This window comes from Haliotis asinina, chromosome 13, assembly GCF_037392515.1.
Source record: "Haliotis asinina isolate JCU_RB_2024 chromosome 13, JCU_Hal_asi_v2, whole genome shotgun sequence".
In the NCBI taxonomy this organism is placed as follows: Eukaryota; Metazoa; Mollusca; class Gastropoda; order Lepetellida; family Haliotidae; genus Haliotis; species Haliotis asinina.
This window is the reverse complement of record NC_090292.1, coordinates 20169590-20194246: the sequence shown is the minus strand read 5'-3', so window position 1 is coordinate 20194246 and position 24657 is coordinate 20169590. Positions and strand designations below refer to the sequence as shown.

Sequence of the window (24657 nt, the reverse complement as noted above, 5' to 3'; positions counted from 1 at the left end):
CGAATTGTACGATAGATAATGTACGCTTTGTTGATTCCATTACATGTCGCGAAAATGACAACAGTGCTCGCCCTTATTTGCTATGGAGCTGAAATGTGGTCAATACGCCACACCCGACCGGCGCGTTCGCTCACCAGCGTTAAAATGGCGACTACCCTAGAGGTGCTGTTTCTCACAAAGACAACGATACAGCAGCCTGGCAAGACAAGCGATAAAACTTATCATACATACAGTTTAATTTACAGTGAAATATCATGACCACAGATTTCGATCACACACCTTCTCTACCTACGCATAAAACAATATGTGTATTTATAATCATTATCACAAATGCCTCGAATTGGGTGTTTTTGTTGGTCGGATGATCTCACTGTGGCCATTTAACGTGTCCGTGTTCTTCTAGGAAGTGTGAATCGCCCTCGCCTTTCCAGTGCAGCAACAAAGAAAAGCAACATGGCAGCCGATCAGCCTCGTGAGTGGAGTGTCGTCTGTGCCCGGCGCATGACCTACTTCAAGAAGCGAAGTTCTCTCGCTACCTCGTAGCCCGCTATTGAAATCGCTTTACTGAGCAGAGCTTTCCATATCGAAAGCCTGTGCTCTCTATCGACTAGGATAGCTAGCGTCACTGCAATGTGCCGTAGAGGGGGGTGGCAGTAATCTAGCTATGAACTGCATAGTGGAAGGAATGTCGATCTCGGCGGCCATATTGAAAGGGGTTGTAGACGAGCGTGGCTTTGATCTCAGACTTGGTCTTATTGAGAAGCAGATCAAGTTTGAAATGCTGGGGATTGTTTTGTGCGCAATACCAGATGCTTTAATTCTAGGTATCAATTGTTTGGTTTTTGGAATATTTGAAAAGATGAGATTAGATTTTGCAATTACTTGACAAAATTGACATGGTAGTATTTCTAAGGTATCTTCTTGGTTTATTGCCATTATTTGGACCGAGCCCAAACCTAGCGTGGCGACATCAAGAGGTAAGAACTCTTTCCTATCAAATTTTGTTCAGTTTTCTGTCCAGTTGTCTCTTTATGTCTCCATGTATCCGTATGTAGAATAGGCTGTTTCGCCACTGTTGTCCTTCTCCCTACGTCACACATTACTGTCACGTGACATTTCGCGCCAAATTTAACCACTGAACCTGCTATCGAGGATAATTGAACGGGATCACTGCTTTTGCTGATGCATGCCATCTGTTCTGTTAGTTATAAAATATTTCATTTTGAATTTTTGTTACCAATGAAAATATTACATTTTAAAAGAAGTCCAACCGTTGGCATTACTTTATTTGGTGCCACAGATTCATTTCATGGTGACTGTATACGCCTTCAGCACTCAGAAGTGAAATAACACTGATCACATATTTTATTCATCAATGTCACTTGGTGAGACATGTGTCAGAGACTGGACACAGTAACGGCATACAATAATAAAATACATATTTATGGTAAGTAAAACATTTTTATTTTAAAAAATACAAATATGCTGATACATTTATGGTAAGTATGAAATGAAATGAAATAAGGAAATTAACAGTACTCTACAAGCTACAGACATCGGAAAGCAACTACAATGTAATTGGGTGAGGGTGCTACCCAACCCAGAGGCATAACGGCGCGCCTCACGCCCCGTCCAGCTCGTCCCCAAATGACCAGTCACACACCTTTTTTCTCCCTCACTCTCTTGAAGTAAATACTCCGCTCTCTTGAAGTACACTAGCGACAAAAAAGCCAAGTTTCCTCTATCTCTTCTCTCACACGCACTCTCTCCACTCACTGATGTAATCAATATTTACCTCATATAGTTCACCTCCTGACGAAACTACCCCCCCCCGCACCACAACACACACTAACACACCATGAACTACATTATCTTTAGATTCTTTAGATATTTCCATTTCGTAAGTCTGAAGGCTATGTGAAATAGCACACACGCACGCACACACACACACCTAGCTGTGCGTGTGATTTCATATATATATATATATATATATATATATATATATATATATATATATATATATATATATATATGGGTGGTGGTGTAGCCTAGTGGTTAATGCGTTCGTTCGTCACGCAGGAGCTCAGGGTTCAGTTCCGCATTGGGTGCATTTCTGGTGTTCCCCGCCGTGATATTGTTGGAAGATTGCTAAAGGCCGCGTAAAACCAAACTCACTCACTCACTGTCACGACTAACGTCAACTCAGGTGTAGGAGATGACTTTGCTGATTGTTATTATTATCTCAAGGTCGGGCAACTCGTACATCGGGCAAAGGACCGAACCCACAGACATCGTGCGGACTGTCACGTGTCCATATAAACAAATCATAAGTATCAAGTGATATTCTATGTGGTCTTAAGTTGCCTCGAAGGGACCTGGATTAACGTGGGTCCGTGGCATATCTGTGTCTGTCTGGTGTGTAGCGGGTTTGTTGATGACGGGACATATTACACAAATATGATATTATCAGGTGAGTGAGTGAGTGTAGTTTTTACGCCGCACTCAGCAATATTCCAGCTATATGGCGGCAGTCTGTAAATAATCGAGTCTGGACCAGACAATCCAGTGATCAACAACATGAGCATCGATCTGCGCAATTGGGAACCGATGACATGTGTCAACCAAGTCAGCGAGCCCGACCACCCTATCCCGTTAGTCGCCTCTTACGAGTCGCCTTTTATGGCAAGCATGTGTTGCCGAAGGCGTATTCTACCCCGGGTAGACCTTCACGGGTCTGATATTATCAGGGGATAACGTGGACCGTTTTTTAAAATGTTTGTTCAATGCCGCTCTTACCACCGTTTTAGCTAAATTACAACGGTATATAGACAATCAATCCAGACACTACGCGTCCCACTGCCCCGTGAGGGTTCGATGACATGCGCAGTGCCGACACTCATCGCAATGTTCAGTATGTCCCCTACGACGAGTGTAAGTCCCTGGGGTGCTATACATGTATTCTCACCCATGATTCCGAAATCCGAGTATTTAACAGGCGGTATATTTAAGGCAGGGTATAATAGTTAACAATATAAAATCTGCTTGCTTTAAGTTCACAATTTCATGACATATTTCATATATTATTTGACCCGTGAAGGTCCGGGAGTAGAATAGGCCTTCAGCAACCCATGCTTACCATAAAAGGCGACTCTGCTTGTCGTGAGAGGTGACTAACGGGATCGGGAGGTCAGGCTTGCTGACGTGGTTGACACATGTCATCGGTTCCCAATTGCGCAGATCGATGCTCATGTTGTTGATCACTGGATTGTCTGGTCCAGATTCGATTATTTATAGACCGCCGCCATATATAGGGAATGTTGTTGAATGTGGCGTAAAACTAAACTCACTCACTCACTCACTCTCTCATATATTATTTCTATGCTATGGAGAAACCCAATCACACAGCAGAAACATAGGTTGTTTTCTGCTAGTGAACCACAAAAAAACATTTGATGTACCCCAAAAAATCATGTGAAGTAAGTCTGCGTAACTGACTATACCGCACGACTGAACTACAATAAGAGTGGGGCGATTGATTAGTCGTCGCTGCCAGGAGTCGTGGGTTCGATTCCCCTTTCGGCTACTTATTTTCGAAAGTAATTGTCCTGTTCCGAGCCGTGGAGGGGCGGTGGTGTAGCCTAGTGCTCTGAGTTCAATTCCTCACATGGGTGAAATGTGTGAAGCCTGTTTCTAGTGACCGCCGTGTTGTTGCGGGAACATTGCTGGAAGCGGCGTAAAACGACACTCACTCACTCCGAGCAGTGATGTTGCTGGAATATTGGTTGTAGTCGCGTAATGCTGAAGTCACTCTGTCCTTCTCTAAAAACGCCTTTTGTTTAGACTGATATCAGTTTTCTCAAACTTGGATTGAAATCTGAAGTTTTGAAGTGATCTGGTCTTGCAAATTAATTTAGAAAACGTGGAACCGTAAAAAACTCGTTCTAAACGTATTTTATACGTGCACTTGTTTATTCAGGTGGTAGCAAGCATAGATATTTTACAACATATTTCAAGTAAAAACACCAATCTTCTAAAGACGTTCTACACGTGAAGGTTTCGGGGTAGAACAGGCCTTCAGCAACCCATGCTTGCCATAAAAGGCGACCATGCGTGTCGTAAGAGTCGACTAACGGGATCGGGTGGTCAGGCTCGCTGACTTAGTTGACACATAGCGAATGGTACTTGGTGATCACTGGATTTTCTGGCCCAGACTCGATTATTTACAGACCACCACCATATAGCTGGAATATTGCTAAGTTATGACCTCTACAATCCAGTATCCTTCTGTTTAAGACCGAAAGGTGTGAAAACTGTGGGGTTGAGTTTAAGACATCTAGGTTCACTGTTAAATGTAGGATCTCTAGGGAAAAAAACGGACAGAAAAGGATTCATTTCATCTGCTGAGCGAGAGCTATAATCGACAGGGTGATAGTATTGTTCAAATGAGTGAATTTAGTTTTACGCCCTTTTCAGCAATTAAATGGTCTTCGTGCGTTCTACCCATGGGGGAAATCGAACCCGGGCCTTGGCGAGCGAACGTTCGTTTAAGCAACTGGGGTACCCCACCGCCCTTTTAGCAACTGTAAATGCGTTTAAACGTTCACAGACAAGTGTATGAATGACTGAGACAAAAAATGAAGACCAGCCCGACCTCCGCCAAACCTTTCCGTACATGTGTCATTAATAGATGAATCAATATACATTTTCATCTCGTTCGTCACAAACAATTAATTTCCTATAGACAGAATAGCAGTTTTCTGAATGTTTTATAAAGATACATTATAAGTGTTATAATGTGTGAAATGTTTTTTTATGAAAAGAGTTATTAAGAAAGTTACAAGAATTATGTTTTGTGTCAAAGCTACCTTTCCGCTGGTTTCTATCGTGGAAATGGTTTTCTTTCGGCGCTACCTTCAAATACAAATCTCCAACATTGACAACATTTCACATTTGATTAATCATTAAATTAGGTCATTCTTGCATAAATTATTGAAATGTCAATTAACAAAACATGTCGGATATTGTCCACGGAGTTCGCAAAATCAACAAGTTTGGTCTCCACTACCGGGGTTTACCCCAGACAATTTGCAGTGCGAGAAAACCGCAGTACCTGGCCGTGCCGATGTAGCGTTGTGAGAGTCGGGAAGCACTGTTACAGGCAGAGAGCAAGTTCGAAAGAAGAAAACCACGTTTCCCTCAATTTGTAAACAGATAACCACGCGGTTTCTATATTTAGCAGTCACATGACATACATCCAGTTGAAACTCCGCCCAGGACAAGAGTTCGGCATTTACAAGGCTCAAGCCGGTTCGAGGCAGTCCTCGCGTGTGGAGCGTTCTCTGGTTTAACGTCCGCGTTCATGAGAGCGTAATGTCACAGTGGTTTAGGTTGGAGAAGGCTGAACGTAGGAATAAGATGTTATCTGTTCTCTTATTCTTGGATATGTTGTGAATGTGAAACACAACAGTCTTCTAAATAGTAAATTTTCTGGAAAAGAAATTTTCTATGGGGTAGAATTATATTTTAAAACCCAACACACAAAACATTAGTTTACGGATATTAATGATATAATGTTTGGGTTTGGAGACGCAAAAGAATAGTTCACAAACACCTATTTTATCGCATGGCCTGGATAATGAGAATCGACTGCATACAGTGCGTTATTAAGGTCGTTTGTTCATGCTCTCACTCATTGGTTTGCATTTTGCCGATTCGTCTCGAGCGACGTAAAACATCATCCACTCTAACCATTTAAAAGATGCAGAATATTTTTCTGATTAATTATTTTTTCCCCTAAATTATTCAAATGTATGCCTGTATTAAATACAAGTACTATTTGATTTGTAAAGATCAGTGAAGACCCGGGTTAGTATTCAGTAACCCATGCTTGTGGTAAGAGGCGACTAATGGGATCGGGTGGTCAGACTCGTTGGCTTGGTTGACTCATAGTATCCCAATGGCGATCGATGCTCAAGCTGTTGATCACTGGATTATCTGGTCGAGACTAGATTGTTTACAGATTGCCGCCATATACCTGGAATATTGCCGTATGCACCGTTGAGTATATAAACACACAAACAAACAAACAAGTACAAAGTAGACTGGAAACCTTCCCGATGACAGTCCACCGTCATCGAAGTCGCCGGAGATGGTTGATGCATGCGGCGCCTTCACACTATCAATCATTCGGTGGTGAAGTTTGGTTTTTCTTTAGCGCTGCTATCAGACGTCGATCTGAACTTTATCAAGCCGAGACCAGACACTCCAGTGACTAACACCGCGAGCATCCTTCCATGCATCAAACCACGTGGCCATCAATACGCGTCGTATTGGACAACAGCATTCCAGTGTAATGTATCCAAATGTTTACACTGGTTCTTGGGTTTCAGTTCCGACACGGTTATGCCTTGCATCGCAAACCACCTCCTCGTATTGCCATCTTCACCACTCGGATGTCTTCGTACATGAGTAGCAGCGAAAACAACTGAGGAAGTTACGAATGCTCGTTGTCACGGAAACGTAAGGTAATACCACGCCTCTAGTACTAATGGCATATAATGAATACTATACTTTTCACGTTTTGCATAAACTGAGGGAATGGTTCAGAAATGGGTTTTTGTTAGGAACGTTTCCCCTCAGCATGTGTATAGATCGCAATTTCCATGCTCGGCTTCCTCGCCGCTCGGCTTTGGGCTTGAGCAACAATTGCTGTGTAGATGAATATTGTATGACAATGGCGGCCAGGGAGCTGAATTGGAATACGAGAAAGTAATGAGTTTAGTATTACGCCGCACCCAGCAAAATTCCACCTGTATTGTGGGCATCTGTAAATAATCGAGTCCGGACCAGACAATCCAGTGGTCAACAACATGAGCATCGATCTGCGCTATTGGGAACTGATGATATGTGTCAAACCAAGTCAGCGAGCCTAACCACCCGATCCCGTCAGTCGCCTCTCACGACAAGCACAGTTGCCTTTTATGGTAAGCATGGGTTGTTGAAGACCTCGGACCTTCAAGGGTCGAACAAGTTATGTATTCTCAAACAAAGGTGTATCGAACTTACGCTTGTCTCGAAGTTAAGGCTATATTCCAGTATGCTCCATTAATGACGGGGCGGTAGGGTAGCCTAGTGGTTAAAGCGTTGGCTCGTTACGCCGAAGGCCCGGGTTAGATTCCCCACCGTATCATTGCTAGAAGTGACGTAAACCTTCACTCCTTTTATTGACCCATTTGGTGATGTGACAAACGCTTGATAACTCGAAGTATTTTCATGGGCCCCTTTTTTCGACACAGCGATGTAGTTAGCAGATTAACCTAGTGGTTAAAATGTCCACTTGTTACGTCAGAGAACCGAGTTCGATTCCCCACAATCGTACAATGTACATTCTGGCGTCTAATAGAAACTGAGCCAGACCAGACAATCCAGTGATCAACCGCGTGAGCATAGATCTACGCAACTGTGATTCCATGGTATGTGTCGACCAGTCTGACACCGACCCCGTTTGTCGCCTCTTAAGACAAACATGGGTTGCTGAAAACCAGGTCTAAGCCAGATCTTCATGAGTCATATCGGTGGTTAAAGCATGCAGTTACTCAAGACTCAGGTTCGATTCCCAAAACGGGTTCACTCGCTCACTTGAAACAGAGTAATTACTGCTCCACTTGGAAACTATATATTTGCGTGCATGTACTTAGTTTGCTTAAGTAATATTGAATACTTCTTAAATATTCATTCTTAGCGATCCTCTGATGCATATGAATATGTTGGAGATTAACAGAATCTGCAATTTATCTGTGTCAGCCGTGTCATGCTTAAAGTGGTATTTCTGAAGCTGTGGTCAGGAACGAGTCCATGAGTTGAACGAGCTCTGGCCTATCCGTCTTGCTTTGAGTATTTGCCGAACTGTTGGATCCCCGTATGTAAATCGAAGCATCGTTGACGCGTCAATCCAGAGTGTCGTGTTCCCTGGTCAGTGGCAGAACACACTAGTTACTCTGTGGGTTGTCAGAGTTTCACCGCAAGGCCGGTGGATTGTTTTGTTTATCGATTTATTTCAATAGCAATTTGAAAAATCCAATCGCAGTGATGTTTTCTATTACTTTTTGCATTGTAGTGTGTGGTGATTAGATGGTCAGTTGATACAGTCAGGTGGTGATTGGATGGTCAGTTGATATAGTCAGGTGGTGATTGGATGGTCAGGTGGTGATTGGATGGTCAGTTGATACAGTCAGGTGGTGACTGGATGGTCAGTTGATACAGTCAGGTGGTGACTGGATGGTCAGTGGATACAGTCAGGTGGTGACTGGATGGTCAGCTGTTAGTTGATACAGTCAGGTGGTTTTGTTTATCGATTTATTTCAATAGCAATTTGAAAAATCCAATCGCAGTGATGTTTTCTATTACTTTTTGCATTGTAGTGTGTGGTGATTAGATGGTCAGTTGATACAGTCAGGTGGTGATTGGATGGTCAGTTGATACAGTCAGGTGGTGATTAGATGGTCAGTTGATGCAGTTGATACAGTCAAGTGATGACTGGATGGTCAGTTGATACAGTCAGGTGGTGATTGGATGGTCAGTTGATACCGTCAGGTGGTGATTGGATGGTCAGTTGATACAGTCAGGTGGTGACTGGATGGTCAGTTGATACAGTCAGATGGTGATTGGATGGTCAGTTGATACAGTCAGGTGGTGATTGGATTGTCAGTTGATACAGTCAGGTGGTGATTGGATTGTCAGCTGATACAGTCAGATGGTGATTGGATGGTCAGTTGATACAGTCAGGTGGTGATTGGATGGTCAGTTGATACAGTCAGGTGGTGATTGGATGGTCAGTTGATACAGTCAGATGGTGATTGGATGGTCAGTTGATACAGTCAGGTGGTGATTGGATGGTCAGTTGATACAGTCAGGTGGTGATTAGATGGTCAGTTGATACAGTCAGGTGGTGATTGGATGGTCAGTTGATACAGTCAGGTGGTGATTAGATGGTCAGTTGATACAGTCTGGTGGTGGCTGGACGTTCACTTGTTAGGTGGTGATGACGATAGGGTAGCGTAGCCGTTAAAAAACTGGCTCTTCACGTTGAAGATGAGTGTTTGATTCCCGACATGGGTGCAATGTCAGGTGGTGGCTGGATGGTCAGCTGTTACAGTTGATACAGTCAGGTGGTGATTGGATGGTCAGTTGATACAGTCAGGTGGTGATTGGATGGTCAGTTGATACAGTCAGGTGGTGATTAGATGGTCAGTTGATACAGTCAGGTGGTGATTGGATGGTCAGTTGATACAGTCAGATGGTGACTGGATGGTCAGTTGATACAGTCAGGTGGTGGCTGGATGGTCAGCTGTTATAGTTGATACAGTCAGGTGGTGGCTGGATGGTCAGCTGTTACAGTTGATACAGTCAGGTGGTGATTGGATGGTCAGTTGATACAGTCAGGTGGTGATTAGATGGTCAGTTGATACAGTCTGGTGGTGATTAGATGGTCAGTTGATACAGTCAGGTGGTGATTGGTCAGGATGGTCAGCTGTTATAGTTGATACAGTCTGGTGGTGGCTGGATGGTCAGCTGTTACAGTTGATACAGTCAGGTGGTGATTGGATGGTCAGTTGATACAGTCAGGTGGTGATTAGATGGTCAGTTGATACAGTCAGGTGGTGATTGGATGGTCAGTTGATACAGTCAGATGGTGACTGGATGGTCAGTTGATACAGTCAGATGGTGATTGGATGGTCAGCTGATACAGTCAGGTGGTGGCTGGATGGTCAGTTGATACCATCAGGTGGTGACTGGATTGTCAGTTGATACAGTCAGGTGGTGGCTGGATGGTCAGCTGTTACAGTTGATACAGTCAGATGGTGATTGGATGGTCAGCTGTTACAGTTGATACAGTCAGGTGGTGATTGGATGGTCAGTTGATACAGTCAGATGGTGATTGGATGGTCAGTTGATACAGTCAGGTGGTGATTAGATGGTCAGTTGTTGCAGTCAGGTGGTGGCAGGACGTTCACTTGTTAGGTGGTGATGACGATAGGGTAGCGTAGCCGTTAAAAAACTGGCTCTTCACGTTGAAGATGAGTGTTTGATTCCCGACATGGGTGCAATGTGTGAAGACCGTTTCTGGCGTCCCCTGCTGTGATGTGCAGGAATGTTACTACAAGCGGTATAAATTATATTGACTCACACTGGCTTTGATTCGCAAAATTTCTCTGCAACCTTGGCGCTAAGAATATCTTAAGTCTATTAGTATAATCCTGCGAGAGCTACGGTCGCCTTAGCTCTAAGAATACCTTGAGCGTACTTTGAGGTATTGGTCCTGCTGGCGTTACGGTCGCTTAGGTGCTGAGAATACCTTGAGTGTATGTTGAGGTATTGGTCTTGCTGGAGCTACGGTCGCCCATGTCGCTGAGAATACCTTGAGTGTATGTTGAGGTATTGGTCTTGCTGGAGCTACGGTCGCCCATGTCGCTGAGAATACCTTGAGTGTATGTTGAGGTATTGGTCTTGCTGGAGCTACGGTCGCGCATAGCGCTGAGAATACTCTTAGTGTGTGTTGAGGTATTGGTCTTGCAAGAGCTACGGTCGCCTTAGCGCTGAGAATACCCTGAGTGCATGTTGCGGTATTGGTCTTGCAGGAGCTACGGTGGCCATATCGCTAAGATCGCTTTGTGCAACGGAACACAGGTCGTTATGTCTGTCTTTGGAATCATCTCGTGAAAGAAGGAAAGACCAGATTAAGTCCTCTGTATAGCAAGTGTTTGTCAGGAGAGATGAGAATTCAGAGCAGACGATGTCCTCTGTATATCTAGTATTTGTCGGGAGAGTGGAGAATTCAGATCAGACGATGTCCTCTGTATATCCAGTGTTTGTCAGCTGTGGAGAATTCAGATCAGACGGTGTCCTCTGTATATCAGGCGTTTGTCAGCAGTGGAGAATTCAGAGCAGACTATGACCCCTGTGTATCCAATGTTTGTCAGGAGTGAAGGATTCAGGACAGACGATATCTCTTCTTTGTCATGAACATGCGGAAGTGGGCTGTGACCAATGTGTAGGGTATGACGAGACCATAATTCGAATATTTCCAGGACACGGTTTATAGAACATTGCAGACTGCACCTTCATAGCATCTGACAGCTCCCGGTTTCATTCTTTAAGTCAGCATACCGCTCAACCCACAGAAGAGCGGATGGTCAGGCTCGATTAACTGACCAGTGCTCATGCTTCCAGTCACTACTGGTTTCACAGGTGCCATAAAAGCCGACTATGTTTGTGCTAAGAGGCGACTAACGGGATCGGGTGGTCAGGCTCACTGACTTGGTTGACATTTGTCATCGGTTCCCAGTTGCGCAGATCGATGCTCATGCTGTTGATAACTGGATTGTCTGGTCCAGACTCAATTATTTACAGACCGCCACCATATAGCTGGAATATTGCTGAGTCCATCATAAAACTAAACTCACTCACTCACTTCACAGGTGCTGGTGATGTAGCTGACATAGTGTCGCTGTGGAGCTCACATCACCTACCGCTTCTTCATCACCATTGTAAATATATACGTAAGCACCTAACCTTCATATCACGAACTATATTAACACGGACTGTTGAGACAAAGTGTTTGCCGGTAGAGCCGAAGGTCTGTGGTTCGATTTCAAGGTCTTACCAAAGAGGTATGAAAAGAGCTGGCATTTGTTGCCTGGCGCTCAGGGAAAGAAAACGACATATACCATCATGTTTACACTTTCGGTATGACTAGATCGTTTTCCGGAGCCTCAAATGCAGCCAAATTTATGAAGCGGCGTAAAACAGCTTTCACTCACTGATTGGCGCTCAGCATTGCAGGTTAAGATAAGGAACTGTATGCTCGGGGTCTGTCCAGGGGGGAGGGGGACCCGGGTTTGATTAAACATGGGTTAAATGTCTGAAGTGGATTTCTGGTGAGGTGCGTTGGGGTAAGGCAGTAGTTCAAGCGTTCGCTCGTCACACCGAAGACTGAGTTCGATTCTCGACATGGGTTAAATGGCTGAAGCACATTTCCGGTGAGGTGCGTTGGGTTAAGGGAGTAGTTCAAGCGTTCGCTCGTCACACCGAAGAGTGAGTGCGATTCTCGACATGGGTTAAATGTCTGAAGCGCATTTCCGGTGAGGTGCGTTGGGGTAAGGCAGTGGTTCAAGCGTTCGCTCGTCACACCGAAGACCGAGTGCGATTCTCGACATGGGTTAAATGTCTGAAGCGCATTTCTGGTGAGGTGCGTAGGGGTAAGGCAGTGGTTCAAGCGTTCGCTCGTCACACCGAAGACCGAGTTCGATTCTCGACATGGGTTAAATGTCTGAAGCGCATTTCTGGTGAGGTTCGTTGGGGTAAGACAGCGGTTCAAGCGTTCGCTCGTCACGCCGAAGACCCGGGTTCGATTCTCGACATGGGTTAAATGTCTGAAGCGCATTTCTGGTGAGGTTCGTTGGGGTAAGACAGCGGTTCAAGCGTTCGCTCGTCACGCCGAAGACCCGGGTTCTATTCCGGACATGGCTAACATGTCTGGAGTCCATTTATGGTTTCCCCGTCGTGTTATAACTGGAATATTTATGAAAGCGGCGTAAAACTCACTCAATCGTGTTACACTATGTAGTATCTTAGTGGGGCAGTACTGTTAAACCGACGAAGTCCGAATGTGCACAAGCAGCCAAACCACGCGTACATACATGCCGATATATACGTTCACGCAACGTTAAAGCATATTTCATTTCACCTTAATTAACTCCACAGTCGTTTTGGTGTTTGGGAGACGTATACTCGGGTTAATGGGGTTTGTATTGCTGAAGAAACCCACGGCCACCGTATAAAAAAAACTATGGCGAACTTGCTGATGGTCATGGCTTTAAACATTATGATTGTTATGTTTCTTTGCTTTACACACGATTAAGACAATCAAACATAATTAGAACAAAGAAAATAAAAACAGCAAGCAAACAAAATCAATATGCATCAAATACGTGTACTTATCCATGTTCCATGTCGGTTTTCACTTTAATTCAAACGATTGAAAAGGGCCTTACTTCTCAAAAGTCTCCCCGAGAAGGCGTAATATTTTAACTGTCATGAACATAAAAATTTATTGAACTAAAGGTGCATATTGTCATCGCTTTTGTTATAAATACTGTGTTACCTCCATTGATATCCGCATTGATTACATTAGCGTTAGTGAAATACTATCAAAAGCTATCGGACGTCTAGCGTAAATTTTCTACTCCAGTTTGTCCCAAAGTTCGGCAAATGTATGACGTCAGAGCTATGCTGAGCAGTGATTGGTCATTTTGAAGGCCGGTTGATGAATATTCATAATCTTTCACGTGTACGAGGCTTTGCGGGCAGCCAATAAAAAGGCCCGCTGTCTACCATTGAGCTGATCGCGCGCATTGAAGCCATTTGTCTACAGTCTCTTCGGCAAGGAGGCAGTATATCGTTGTTTCCACCATTACTGAGAATCTACACACAAACATGAAAATTGACAAGAGGCTCGAGTTGGAGATGCGGGGAAAGAAGCCCGATCAGGTAGTACTGACATTTATTGTACTTCATTGCACACCGTCTCGCGTGGCCAAGCCTGGTCCTGGTATCGTCGGTGTCTTTCTCAAACCGAGAGCATGTGGTCTCCATTTCTTCGTGCGTGCTAGATTTCTCAGTCCTGTAAATCTGCTTAAATTTATTGAAGACTTTGGTGGTGGGCATGATTCAAAAGCCATTCGGTCTGAAATCCGATGTCCTGAATCCTGTTGTGCGATCCGGGGACCTCGCTATTCGTTATGTAGTGTTGCTAGAAGATTTCGTTGTCACTGATGAAAGCTCAAATATGGCGCCATTTCTCAATGTGAAGTCAGTGTTACAGCTCCTCGGCTGCTAGTCTTGTTGTCTGAGTAGAACAACCTTCATAGTGCAGCTAACGTTTGTTTAGGAATATCTAGATACTTTTTTGAAGAGTGTATGTGTTTTGATATTGTTGACGGAGGCAGGCACAGTACGTGGTCGTTCGGTGTAGACGAAGTTTTGTTCAACAGCTTTTAGCAGCTAGCCAAAGAAATGGGTACCCCCGTCTATTCAGCTCGAAAATATCCAGCGGGATTGTATTTTATAGCAAGATTTCGCTGCAGCCCGACTATATTTTCTACTTTGAAATTGTAAACAAAACATTCATAATGTTTTCTGTAGGTTGGCTCCGTGTTATTTTGTCAGTTTATTAACTTCTGCTTTTGTGGTTGAGCATGACTTTGACTTGCTGCCATTTTGGAAGCCTGATCACACTATTTCTAATTAAAAACATCTAGACATGGTTACTTTGTGCCATCCCGTATATTCCATCAACACTGAGACTCGATCGGCCCGGCAGAGCGCCGTGCCGGGCTCATTGCAAGGGAGATCAGTCTTGTTCGCTATCGTCATTCCCTCTCTGTGAGGCTTGGCGGAAAAGGCGTGATGCCGCCATGTTGAATTGTACAAATGAAAACGGGTGTTGTTAGCTAAATGAAGGCAGCCAAACAGCTAGATCTCACTGTTCAGGACTGATTTGTTACTATGTGGTTGTTTTCATGTCAGACGAGACCCTAAATCTTGTCCCGTTAGTTAATAGCGCAGTGCGTTTGATGACCTAGATAATAGACCTAGCCACGCGCAGGCCCGTAGAAGGTGGCTTGTGCCATTCACTCCTCGGTTCAATAGTGTCACGATTGCTGGAATTTGTCAGACACTGTATTTATATCCATCGTCATTTCCCTTCGTGATGTCACCATTAAGGCATTATTCCCATTGTTTGGAACCTGAAGCTCTGCGATCGCTTTTCACATGCTGTTTCTAACTTCTGTCAATCTGGCACTTGAAAGAAAGTTTCACAGACTGGCTTTTATTTGCTCTCGTTGCGGAACCGAGACACTCATATTTACGTGTCACAATTGTATTTCTGGTTCTTTATTAGAAATGGTATGACACTCGATGATAATTTTCAACAGAAACAACGTTTTACGAGATTTCTGCCTTGCAACATGGCAAGTCCTGTCACGTGACTTCACAATCACGTGATAAACGCCCAGTGCGTGCATAATTTATGTCAACGGTGCAATCCCAAGACGGATGATTCTGCAATTATTTGGAAAAAATGTAGCACGGCCATAATTACTATTTAACCATTTTTACTATATACACTGTGACAGTGGTTACAATATTTTTTTTCGTAGGTTCGTGCAATGTTTTTAGAAGTCATGTAAGGTTACCTAGTCAGAAAGCATGCACACTCACTGTCAAATGTCAGATTTTTAGGTACTTGACAATTTAGGATCTGATAACTGATGTTAATGTGGAAGTTCCGGAAGGAAAAACGTTTTTTGTTGTTTGCATTTCAAGCGATAACATGTCAGTTGTTTCAGTCCTTAAAAGTGGTTGGGATTGTCATTTTCAACCAAAAAGGGGTGTTAATAACTTCAAAACTGCTAGTGTAGTCCGGTACAGAGGCACATGTAAAGTAACTTGCCCTGATAAGTTCATCACTATTAGCAAAACGTCTTGTTCACCTCTTAAGTAAACTATGTAAGTTAACTGGGTGCCGGTACTTGAGATTGTTTAGGATGTCAGGTGAATTTCATTAAAATTTTCAATTTTCAAAATTGTTTGTTTCAATGATATGCAATATTCAACAGATATATTTTTATGGAGAATTAAAATTTTTGGGTCATCATTTTAATAGATAAAGCCACAAAATAGGGATTGTTTTGTCAAAATACTTTTGCATTCATCCTCTCGTGTAGTTTATTATGAAGCATTGGATCTCTTTGAAGGAGGCCACAGTGCCATTCATTTACTGTGTTATTCAGTTATAATGTGAATACTAATGTTTCAGGTGGTGGAGCTGAATCTCGACAACTGCAGAATAAATTGTGACGATGAACTTGAGGTGTTGACGTCCAACTTCACAGCCTTAGAATCCCTCAGCATGATCAACTCGAACATAAGTTCCCTAGAACAATTTCCAGAGTTGCCTAGCCTCAGAAAGGTAAAAGATTAAACTGGATCACACATACATTGGAATGTATTGGCCTTTAGCGCTATGAGCCTGTAAAGATCTGGTATCGATCTTCAGTAACCCCTGCTTGTTGTAAGAGACTTCAAACTGGATAGAAACTGATCTGTCTTCTATAGCCCATGCTTGTCTTAATAAGCTGAGTTACAAGGTTCGCTGCCTGATACATGTCAATATAACCCATTTGTGTATATGTTTGCTCATGCTGTTCATCACTGGGTTGTCGGATCGGACCATAATTCACATAAATAGCTAGTATATTGAGTGATGTAATGTAACTGACCGGTACTTTCAGTGGAGAATACAGATTCTAGTAACAGCTTTTATAGTTGCAGTGAATTATGTTCATCACATTGTTTCGTTACATTCATTGTCTCTGTTTTGCAGCTTGAACTGAGTGACAACAGAATATCAGGAGGTTTAGAAAAACTTAAAGGTTGCGCAAAACTCTCACAGCTCAGTTTAAGCGGAAACAAAATCAAAGATTTTTCTGATTTGGAAGCCTTGGTGAGTGCAGCAGCTAGTTGTAAGGTGGATGTGTACAATGTGTCAAGTTTTACTGTTCACTGTAAATGTGTTGTTCGTGTTGATAATTTCATTTGAATAATAATTTACAATTAATAATGTCTTTGTAGGGAGTAAAAGTAAAGCTGGAAGGTTTTATATATCAACATAATTGTATTTAATGTGAGGCCTAATGTTATACAACATCAAATGGTTTATAAATTACAAACAAACAGAATTCATGTCTTCTTATTATGAATGCTTATTTGTATGGTGCCCATTTTCTGTTGCAGAAAAGTTTAAAAAATTTGAAAAGTTTGGATCTTTTCAATTGCGAAGTAACAAATCATGAAGAATACAGAGTGAAAGTCTTTGAAATTCTGGAACAGATCACATATCTGGACGGCTTTGATCGGGAAGACAATGAAGCTGAAGAGGAAGACGACGATAGTGAGTTGTCATTACATGAAATTGATTACTTTTGCAACAGTCCTGTGGAGATCTGGGTCACGATGGTGTTTCAAAGTAACAGGACATTTGGTCCTGTAAGTTTCAGATATCTGACCCACTGAAAATTCAGGACCTACAGAATAAAGTTTAACAAACATTTCAGATTTAACATTTCTTATAACTGGCATTGAAATTATTAACGTTATATGTTAACAAACCTAAGATTTGTAAACAGCAAACAAGTGTCAGATGCCGCAAATAACATTGTGAAATATTCAGTCAGACACTGGGGCTGGCAGGCTGGTGATTTCTATCTGACCACTGGCGAATCTGCCAGATTTGTCAGGGGTTCAGACGCCTTTCGTGAACACTGGGTTAGAATTGAACTTGGTGCAAATAAAAGTGTAAACATAATATAAAGACTTGACTGGGTCTTCTTCTGTTTACATCAGTTTAGGTTGTGTTTGTGCGAGGAATTCATGAATATCAATTTCATTAGTCTTTTTCTGCCGTTGCAGTTGATGATGGTGACGTAGATGAAGACGAGGATGATGACGGTAAGATCTGGTGACCATGGTAACAGTTTGTAACTTATGATTTTTTTTGTGTGTTAATAATCACAAGAGACCTGGTAATGTTTAATATTTGCTTGAATTTTATTGATGAAAGTTGCCATGTATCCATGTGCCCTTATGTCTGCTACATGTCTGAATCCTGACTGTTTATTTGATTTTTGATCCAGTAAGCACTGTAGTGCATTCCTCATTGCAAGTTTGGACAAGAACTGAACACTAGTCTGCCCTCTGGGCTAGTACAAATTTCCCGATTTTCTCATGGCAAGGGCTTTTGATAATACCTTGCATTGACCATGGATGTTAATTAATGTTAGTCACGAAGAAGAACGTTCCCAGTGCAGCGAGAGAAATCCAAGTTATTTTCCTGTTATGGTCGATCCCACATGTGAATTTAACTACTTATTTGTTGTGTTTCTATGGATCTATTGCTACAATGTGGTGTAACACTTCATCTCATCTAAGATTGTTTATGAGTCTTTGACTGATAATCTGTACGAACTCTGTCCTCATTAACAATACTATGGATTGTTGCAGATGACGATGATGACGACGAGGAATGTGAGGATGAGGATGGTGTGGAAGAGGTTGGTCTAGATTACTTGACCAAGGAGAACCTTGACGTTAGTGTGATCAATCTCCTAGATTATAACTAGTATCACCTGACAGTGATAGAAATTAACCTTATTTTCAGTAGACATAAAAACGTTGTGGCCCAAGCTGTAATACAGATGCAGTAGAAAACATGGCTTTATTTTATGGGTAGTGCTAGTAATAGGAATTCTTATCGTGTGGCAGAAACATTTATATGCACATCATTTATCATTATTGACAAAGGTGAGGCGTTTCAGAGGTTGTAAGTAATAGAAACGACAAATTATTTATAGATGATAAACATTTTGATATTAATACATACCATTTTCAAGAATTTGAAAGGATTAGAAAATTGTAGGCATTACTGAGGTATATTTATGATCAGTTATGATAAAGACTTGTATGCTTGACTCCCAAACAGGTGATCACTGTCATGGCTTTTATTTGCCTAGACAAATTTCTACTTGCCTGAAGGCGAGTGTTAATTTCTATCACTGACTAACATAGTTGCAGGACTGTATATCTGGCCCTCCCAAACCAGTGGTTGCCTCCTCTTAGTATCAAGGTTATGCATGAAAATCTTTTAGGATAATCTTGTGTTGTTAACAACTCAGATATTTGACCTGTTTTGTAAATTAATATTTATTTGAAATTGACAGTTTTCTGCTTGACACCAAATAAATAATTAAAATTTGTTTGAGCTGAGGGGAAGGCAAAAAGACCAATTTGCCATCCATAGATTTTTTGCTGTTAGGAGTCAGTCATTCTGTCCAAGCTTTGGAATAATATCAAAACTCAGCTGTTGAAAGTGATCCATTTACCCCCCCCTGAAAGGATGTGCGAAGTAACACCATCGTTGTTACTAAGTATCAGTACTGCTTTGGGAGGATCCTTGTATTTTATATACTTACTTGGGATTCTTTTCTCATCTTTGTTGGGGATGGGGGAAGGCCCTTCAATGTTGAAAGAGGGCATGTCAAGTTATGTTGAGTGGAAACAGTCCAGCAAGTAGGTGTCTTATAGCTTATAGAGGCACTGTAGATATTGCTGTGTGAATGACCCGTTTCGATACAGTTAGAAATACTCTTCAGTAACTGTAATTGTCGCAAGCGGCAGCTAACTGGATCTGCAGGTCTAACTTGCCCGACACATGGCATCGTGCCACATTAAACTGTACTCAAGTTTGATAGCAAGGAGCAAATTGAAATCTTGAAAACATACGCTTCAATCCACTGTGTATATGAGTGACTTGAATACAAGTCTTTAATGTGTCAGAGGCAAACATGATGAAAATAAGAGTACTGGGCTATGATCAATATGATTCCTGTACTTATCTGACTTGCCAATGGTTGGACATGCCAAGAAAAGTGAAGAAACACATGGGAGATAACTGTTACTTAGGTGGAGGGAGGTTTTCTTGTGTTTTTGAACTGATACTGGTTCATATTTTAAAGTATTTAATCGAGCAGTTTTCAAATCCTAGTTTACTAGTGATGTAGTTTTACTACGTTTCCAAGATCTGTTAAGATCCTTGGCCTAGATTTTTGAGGCTCTCTTAGTGATTAGATAGTCGTAAGTACCATACATTAATACTTACGACTGTCTAAGCGCTGTGAGAGCTAGGCACTGGTTCTGATTGTTCTTGAGCAACATGTTTGTTGTAAGAAGTGGAAGAAGCAGGAATCAAGTGTTCATTGACTAGGATGTCACTGTGTCTTGGTTACGTAGATCAACGCTCTTGATGTTGTTCAACCTTCAGTTATTTACAGACGGCTGCCATTCAGCTGGACTAGTGCTGAGACTGATGTTGAATAACAAATAGTACTTGTTATATACTCTTTAAATCCTCAAGCATAGTCAGCTACATGGAGCCCTCGAGTTGCTTACTTATTTGAAGCACTGTTTAATGTCGTAATACTTGATTCTGGAGACATTGATATTGATTTGAAAAGGGCCGAAGACAGTTTGACCAGAAAATTGTATTCTGTGTGATTGCTTGTAGATGCGGATTATACTGTAAAATATTTTGTTTGATTTCCCTCACATCCCAAGTTGAAAAGTAATTTTATGCTTTGATCCGTTTTAAATTTAACTTCAAATATCTGATTCCTCACTATTGTGGAAACATTCTTTGTTACAGGAAGATGATGATGAAGACGACGAATTTGATGCAGAGGGTGATGATGATGATGAAGTTGTCGAGGAAGGAGTAGAAGTAGAGGATGAGGATGACGATGACGATGGTAAGTGGATGAATGCACAGCGTTGTCAGAAATCAGCAAATAGACAAACTAGCACAACAAAAACACATGCTGGTTTCCATCATACTAGTTTTTGCAAAATCTTCCATTCTGTTTAAAGGTAATGTTTACACTTAAGTTGCTGTATGGTAAAACAAATTTGTGAAGTTGAAAAGATTGTCATGAATTGTGTAAATAATGAAAATAAGTGGAAAGTGGCAAGTACATACCGAAACTTTACACCCAAAAGCAGCTGTTCACATGCACAATATTTGAACATACTTTCTAGCAATTTGATGCATTTGCATAAGGTTTGCAGTTGGATTTTCCAGAGGTAGTGTAGGAAGTCATTTTCGATGTAATCATATGTGTATACATAACATACAGTGTTTGCTTTAAGCGATTCCAAACTTATGACTGATAGTATAGGATCTTGTCTTTTAAAGCAAGTATGAAGAAATTAAGAGTACTGGGCTATGATTTAGATGATTCCTGTACTTGTCTGACTTGCCATCTTGTATTTACCCTGAATAATATAAATGTGCTATTCTTCAAAACATAAATAAAAACCCTTAGGGGACATATATACTGATGTCATTGCGCATGGTCCATGAAGGTACGGGGTAGATTAGCAACCCATGCTTGCTATAAAAGTTGACTGTCTTAATAGGCGACTAATGGGATACAGTGGTCACTCACTTGGTTGACACATGCCATTGGTTCCCAATTGCGCAGATGAATGCTCATGCTGTCGATCACTGGATTGTCTGGTCAAGACTCGATTATTTACAGACTGCTGCCATATAGCTGGAATATTGCTGAGTGCAGGGTAAAACTAAACTTGCTCACTCCCAATTGCGCAGATCGATGCTTATGCTGTTAATCACTGGATTGTCTGATTCGGAATCACTTATTTACAGACCACCGTCACATAGCTGGAATATTTTTGAGTGCGCTGTAGAATGCGCTTACAAATATGAATAGCAAAGTCTGTCCTACCACATCCCAAAAATAGACATAGGGCATCAATATTGCTTCTTATGAAGATCTGTTTTGCTATTTGCAAATAATCTGCACTTTTTCCTCGACAAAATCATCATCACTGCCTATAGCTACAAAATATACTGACAGGGATTTTATGTATGAGAAAGGTGATGTGTTTCTTTGATAAAGCTAAAGAATATCCATTTGGGTCTAGGTAGTCTGTCATGATCTACAAACTAGTTCGATGTCAACTCCTTTGAGGTCTGATGTAAATATTTTACCTGTCATTTTACTCTGCAGACATCTAACATGTTACACAAAATGTTGATTTGTTCGGTTAGTTGATCAGATGGCATCAGATCTTTCATCTGTTGGACAGATTTCTAAATTTCAACTCAAATATTTTGTCAAAATACATGGAATCTCGGACTAATCTCTTTTTTGTTCAACCTTCTGAGCCAGTTACGTGGATGATGCTCATACTGTTAATCGCATGATTGTCTGGTCCAGACATGATATGAATAGAACATAGAGCTGGAATAGGGAGCAAGTATGATGAAAGTAAGAGTACTGGGCTATGATCAAGATGATTCCTGTACTTATCTGACTTGCCATTGAAATATCTAAACTTTATGGATGATCAACTTCTTTATTTCCACAATAGTGAATTTTCGGTTTACATTGTTACACTGTTATCTAGCATCGCTAAGCCACCAAATTCTGGAAAGTCATTCAAACTTGCATGCAATAAGTTGGGTTAGCTCTTGTGTAGTCAAGGGGAGGTAACTGTGAAAGAAAGACTGTAATTTTCTTGGTTGATGTTACAGTTTGTCACCCAGCAGACTTAGTTCTATTGCCCACATGGATATTGTGTGTGAAGCCTACATCTGGTGTCGTCTTCCGTCATACTGCTCCAATTTTGCTAAAGCAGAGAAAAAACCATGCATGCTTGTTCATATTTTCAGCATTCATATTTAGTCATGCATTTTGACTTTCATTTAAAACTCATCGTAAGGCTATATATTGCGTTATTCTACAATACAGGCACCTCAGTTATAATACTGTGGGATCTAAAGTGAGTGATCATCACTGATTGTAAATGCAGAACCTACTATTGTAATGTGTGTCATATCAGGGGAGATAACTCTTACCATTTCACTCTACCTAACAAAAGCAATAGAATCTGTTATTTATTGGGGAAAATCGAATCTCAAATGTAACCTGTTACATTAAACCACTTTCAAAGTGGCATTGTGTATTTGTCATACCATTTTGTATATTCATTTTTTTGGGGAAAGATCATTTCTGTGAATTTGTAGTTAAATAATGCAGTTATTGTTTACCAGATATACCTGGCGACTTGGGATGCAACGATTCAGTTAGATCCATTGAAAATTATTATACGACACATCAGTTTCAATTTTCAATAACCATCATCACTTTATCAAAATTCAATATTTGAATACCTATTGAAATTCTTTTCCACACAGTGAGAACAAAGGTTTGACTCTTAATTCTGGCAGTTTCATCAGCTGAAATAAGGCAAAACGATAATGGTTTGGCTCTGGGCTAATTTTCCATTGTGACCTGTTGTTGGTAGACAATTGACGATAGATTTCACGCCACAGACCTACTCACTTAAACTCTGGTAGTTAAATTAATCTGTTTTTATTTGTAAGAAGAGTCAAACCGAGAAAGGTCAAAAGAGGAATCGATGCCTGTGAATCATTGCAGCCCTGCGGGAAAACATAATGTATTTGCTTATATAGTGTTTGATGAGGGCTTTATGGTATATCTGTTACACCAGACAGTCCTAATGCTTTTTACATCTGTTAATTGCAGATGATGATGAGGAGGAAGAAGAAGAGGAAGATCAACAAGTTCGCGGTCAGAAACGAAAACACGAAGACGAGGAAGAGGAGGCGTAGAAGATGTGTGTGTGTGGTCACCTGAAGTGACCGGCTGTGTGTTGAACTTTGAACTTTAGCCGGGCAGGCGGTTGTTGCAGACAATACACGCTGGGTGCATCCTTGGTCTTTGTCTAAAGCTCGTATTGAACCTCGTGGAAATCCTTTCACCAAGTGCTACCCAGAGAAGTCTTAAAGACGATACTGTTGCACGTTTCCCATTCAACACTAGTAGAATGAAGAAATTTTTATTCATTAAAATCTGCTTTTTTGAATCACTTAATTGAAAAGGTCTGAAGTTTGATAGTGTATTTTTACTAAGTAATCATGTTGAAAACAAACAATATCTTGGAGCAGCTTTGAGTCCGAAGTCATTCGGAACTTTTCCAAGTCCCCACCCCAGTGGTCTGTGGAACAGTCTTCACTGTATATAGACATTACTCATTGACGCCCGAAGACCGGATATCACCATATACTATCACAAGCCAGCAGACTGAAGGAATTTGTGTGAAAGGGCCCTATTGTGGCTATCAAATCGATCGTCCATTCATACTTGCTGTCGGGTTAATATAGCGGCTAGATTGTCATTTCCTGCCTACCAATTCCTTGTTGAGCCCCTGGTTCTACTCAGTGGTTGAGTTTCTTCGATTTTCATTTGTATGACTACTGCTAAACCAGATAATTTTGGCCAGCATTTTGTAAATGCTGCTAGATTTGTATTAAAAGGTTGTGACCTTAATTGTAAGAATCAAAACCGTGGCAGTGTAATTAGTGTAAATTTCATATCACCTGGAGGCTTATGTCTACTTGTAAATGTTTAAATTGTACATTTATTCTCTTTTATCTGTAATTAGTTAACTGCGATTTATTTCCTAAAAGTGTAACAGGAAGTTTAAACATTTACATGTATTCATTGATATTTCGACATTAGATGATCTTCCCACGTTTCTTTGAAATTAAGACCAAGGCTAAAACTTCAGAGAACAATCTAAAAACGTGAATTTTTGCAAAGGAGGAGGGCATTATAATGAATAGATCCGTGGGAAATCTTGCAAAAATCTGGTCATGTTCCTGTGCAGATTATGTAATCATGTATCATTTCATCATGTTTCATTGATCTTTATTTTCATGCAGACATCCCATTTTGCAAATTGTAATGGTTGTCTTGTTACATACAGCTCTTAACATCAACAGCATCAAACCTGAGCTGTTGGGAGAAGAGAGGGATTCATATGGTGACCAGGAGTTGTTTGTATCAAGATGATACAAGTCACAGGAACATAGCTGTACATTGAGGCAGACTTGTTATTCTTTGTTGCTGCAATAAATTTTTATAGAATAAACAA

At 41.3% G+C, this 24657-nt stretch overlaps 1 protein-coding gene across 7 annotated transcripts; it reads left to right on the top strand.

The window, feature by feature from the left end:
* The first annotated feature begins 296 nt into the window (after positions 1–296).
* Positions 297–24657, top strand: LOC137259224 (acidic leucine-rich nuclear phosphoprotein 32 family member E-like). Of its 7 annotated transcripts, none has more exons than XM_067796847.1 (9): positions 297–472; positions 6390–6524; positions 15881–16033; positions 16448–16567; positions 16858–17014; positions 17533–17571; positions 18124–18209; positions 20321–20423; positions 23247–24657. In XM_067796847.1, the coding sequence occupies exons 3-9, from the start codon at positions 15974–15976 to the stop codon at positions 23330–23332; spliced, it is 651 nt and encodes a 216-aa protein (XP_067652948.1). In that variant the 5' UTR covers positions 297–472; positions 6390–6524; positions 15881–15973; the 3' UTR covers positions 23333–24657. The 7 variants fall into 7 exon arrangements, with proteins under 7 accessions (XP_067652948.1, XP_067652946.1, XP_067652950.1 ...); XM_067796845.1 differs by having other exon boundaries at positions 314–977; XM_067796849.1 differs by having other exon boundaries at positions 424–472; positions 18124–18173.

Coding starts and splice junctions, on each gene's coding strand:
- LOC137259224 (XM_067796843.1), top strand. CDS start 13,495: ATGAAAATTGACAAGAGGCTCGAGTTGGAGATGCGGGGAAAGAAGCCC. Junction 16,034..16,447: donor AGTTGCCTAGCCTCAGAAAG/GTAAAAGATTAA, acceptor TCTGTTTTGCAG/CTTGAACTGAGTGACAACAG. Junction 16,568..16,857: donor TTTCTGATTTGGAAGCCTTG/GTGAGTGCAGCA, acceptor TTTCTGTTGCAG/AAAAGTTTAAAAAATTTGAA.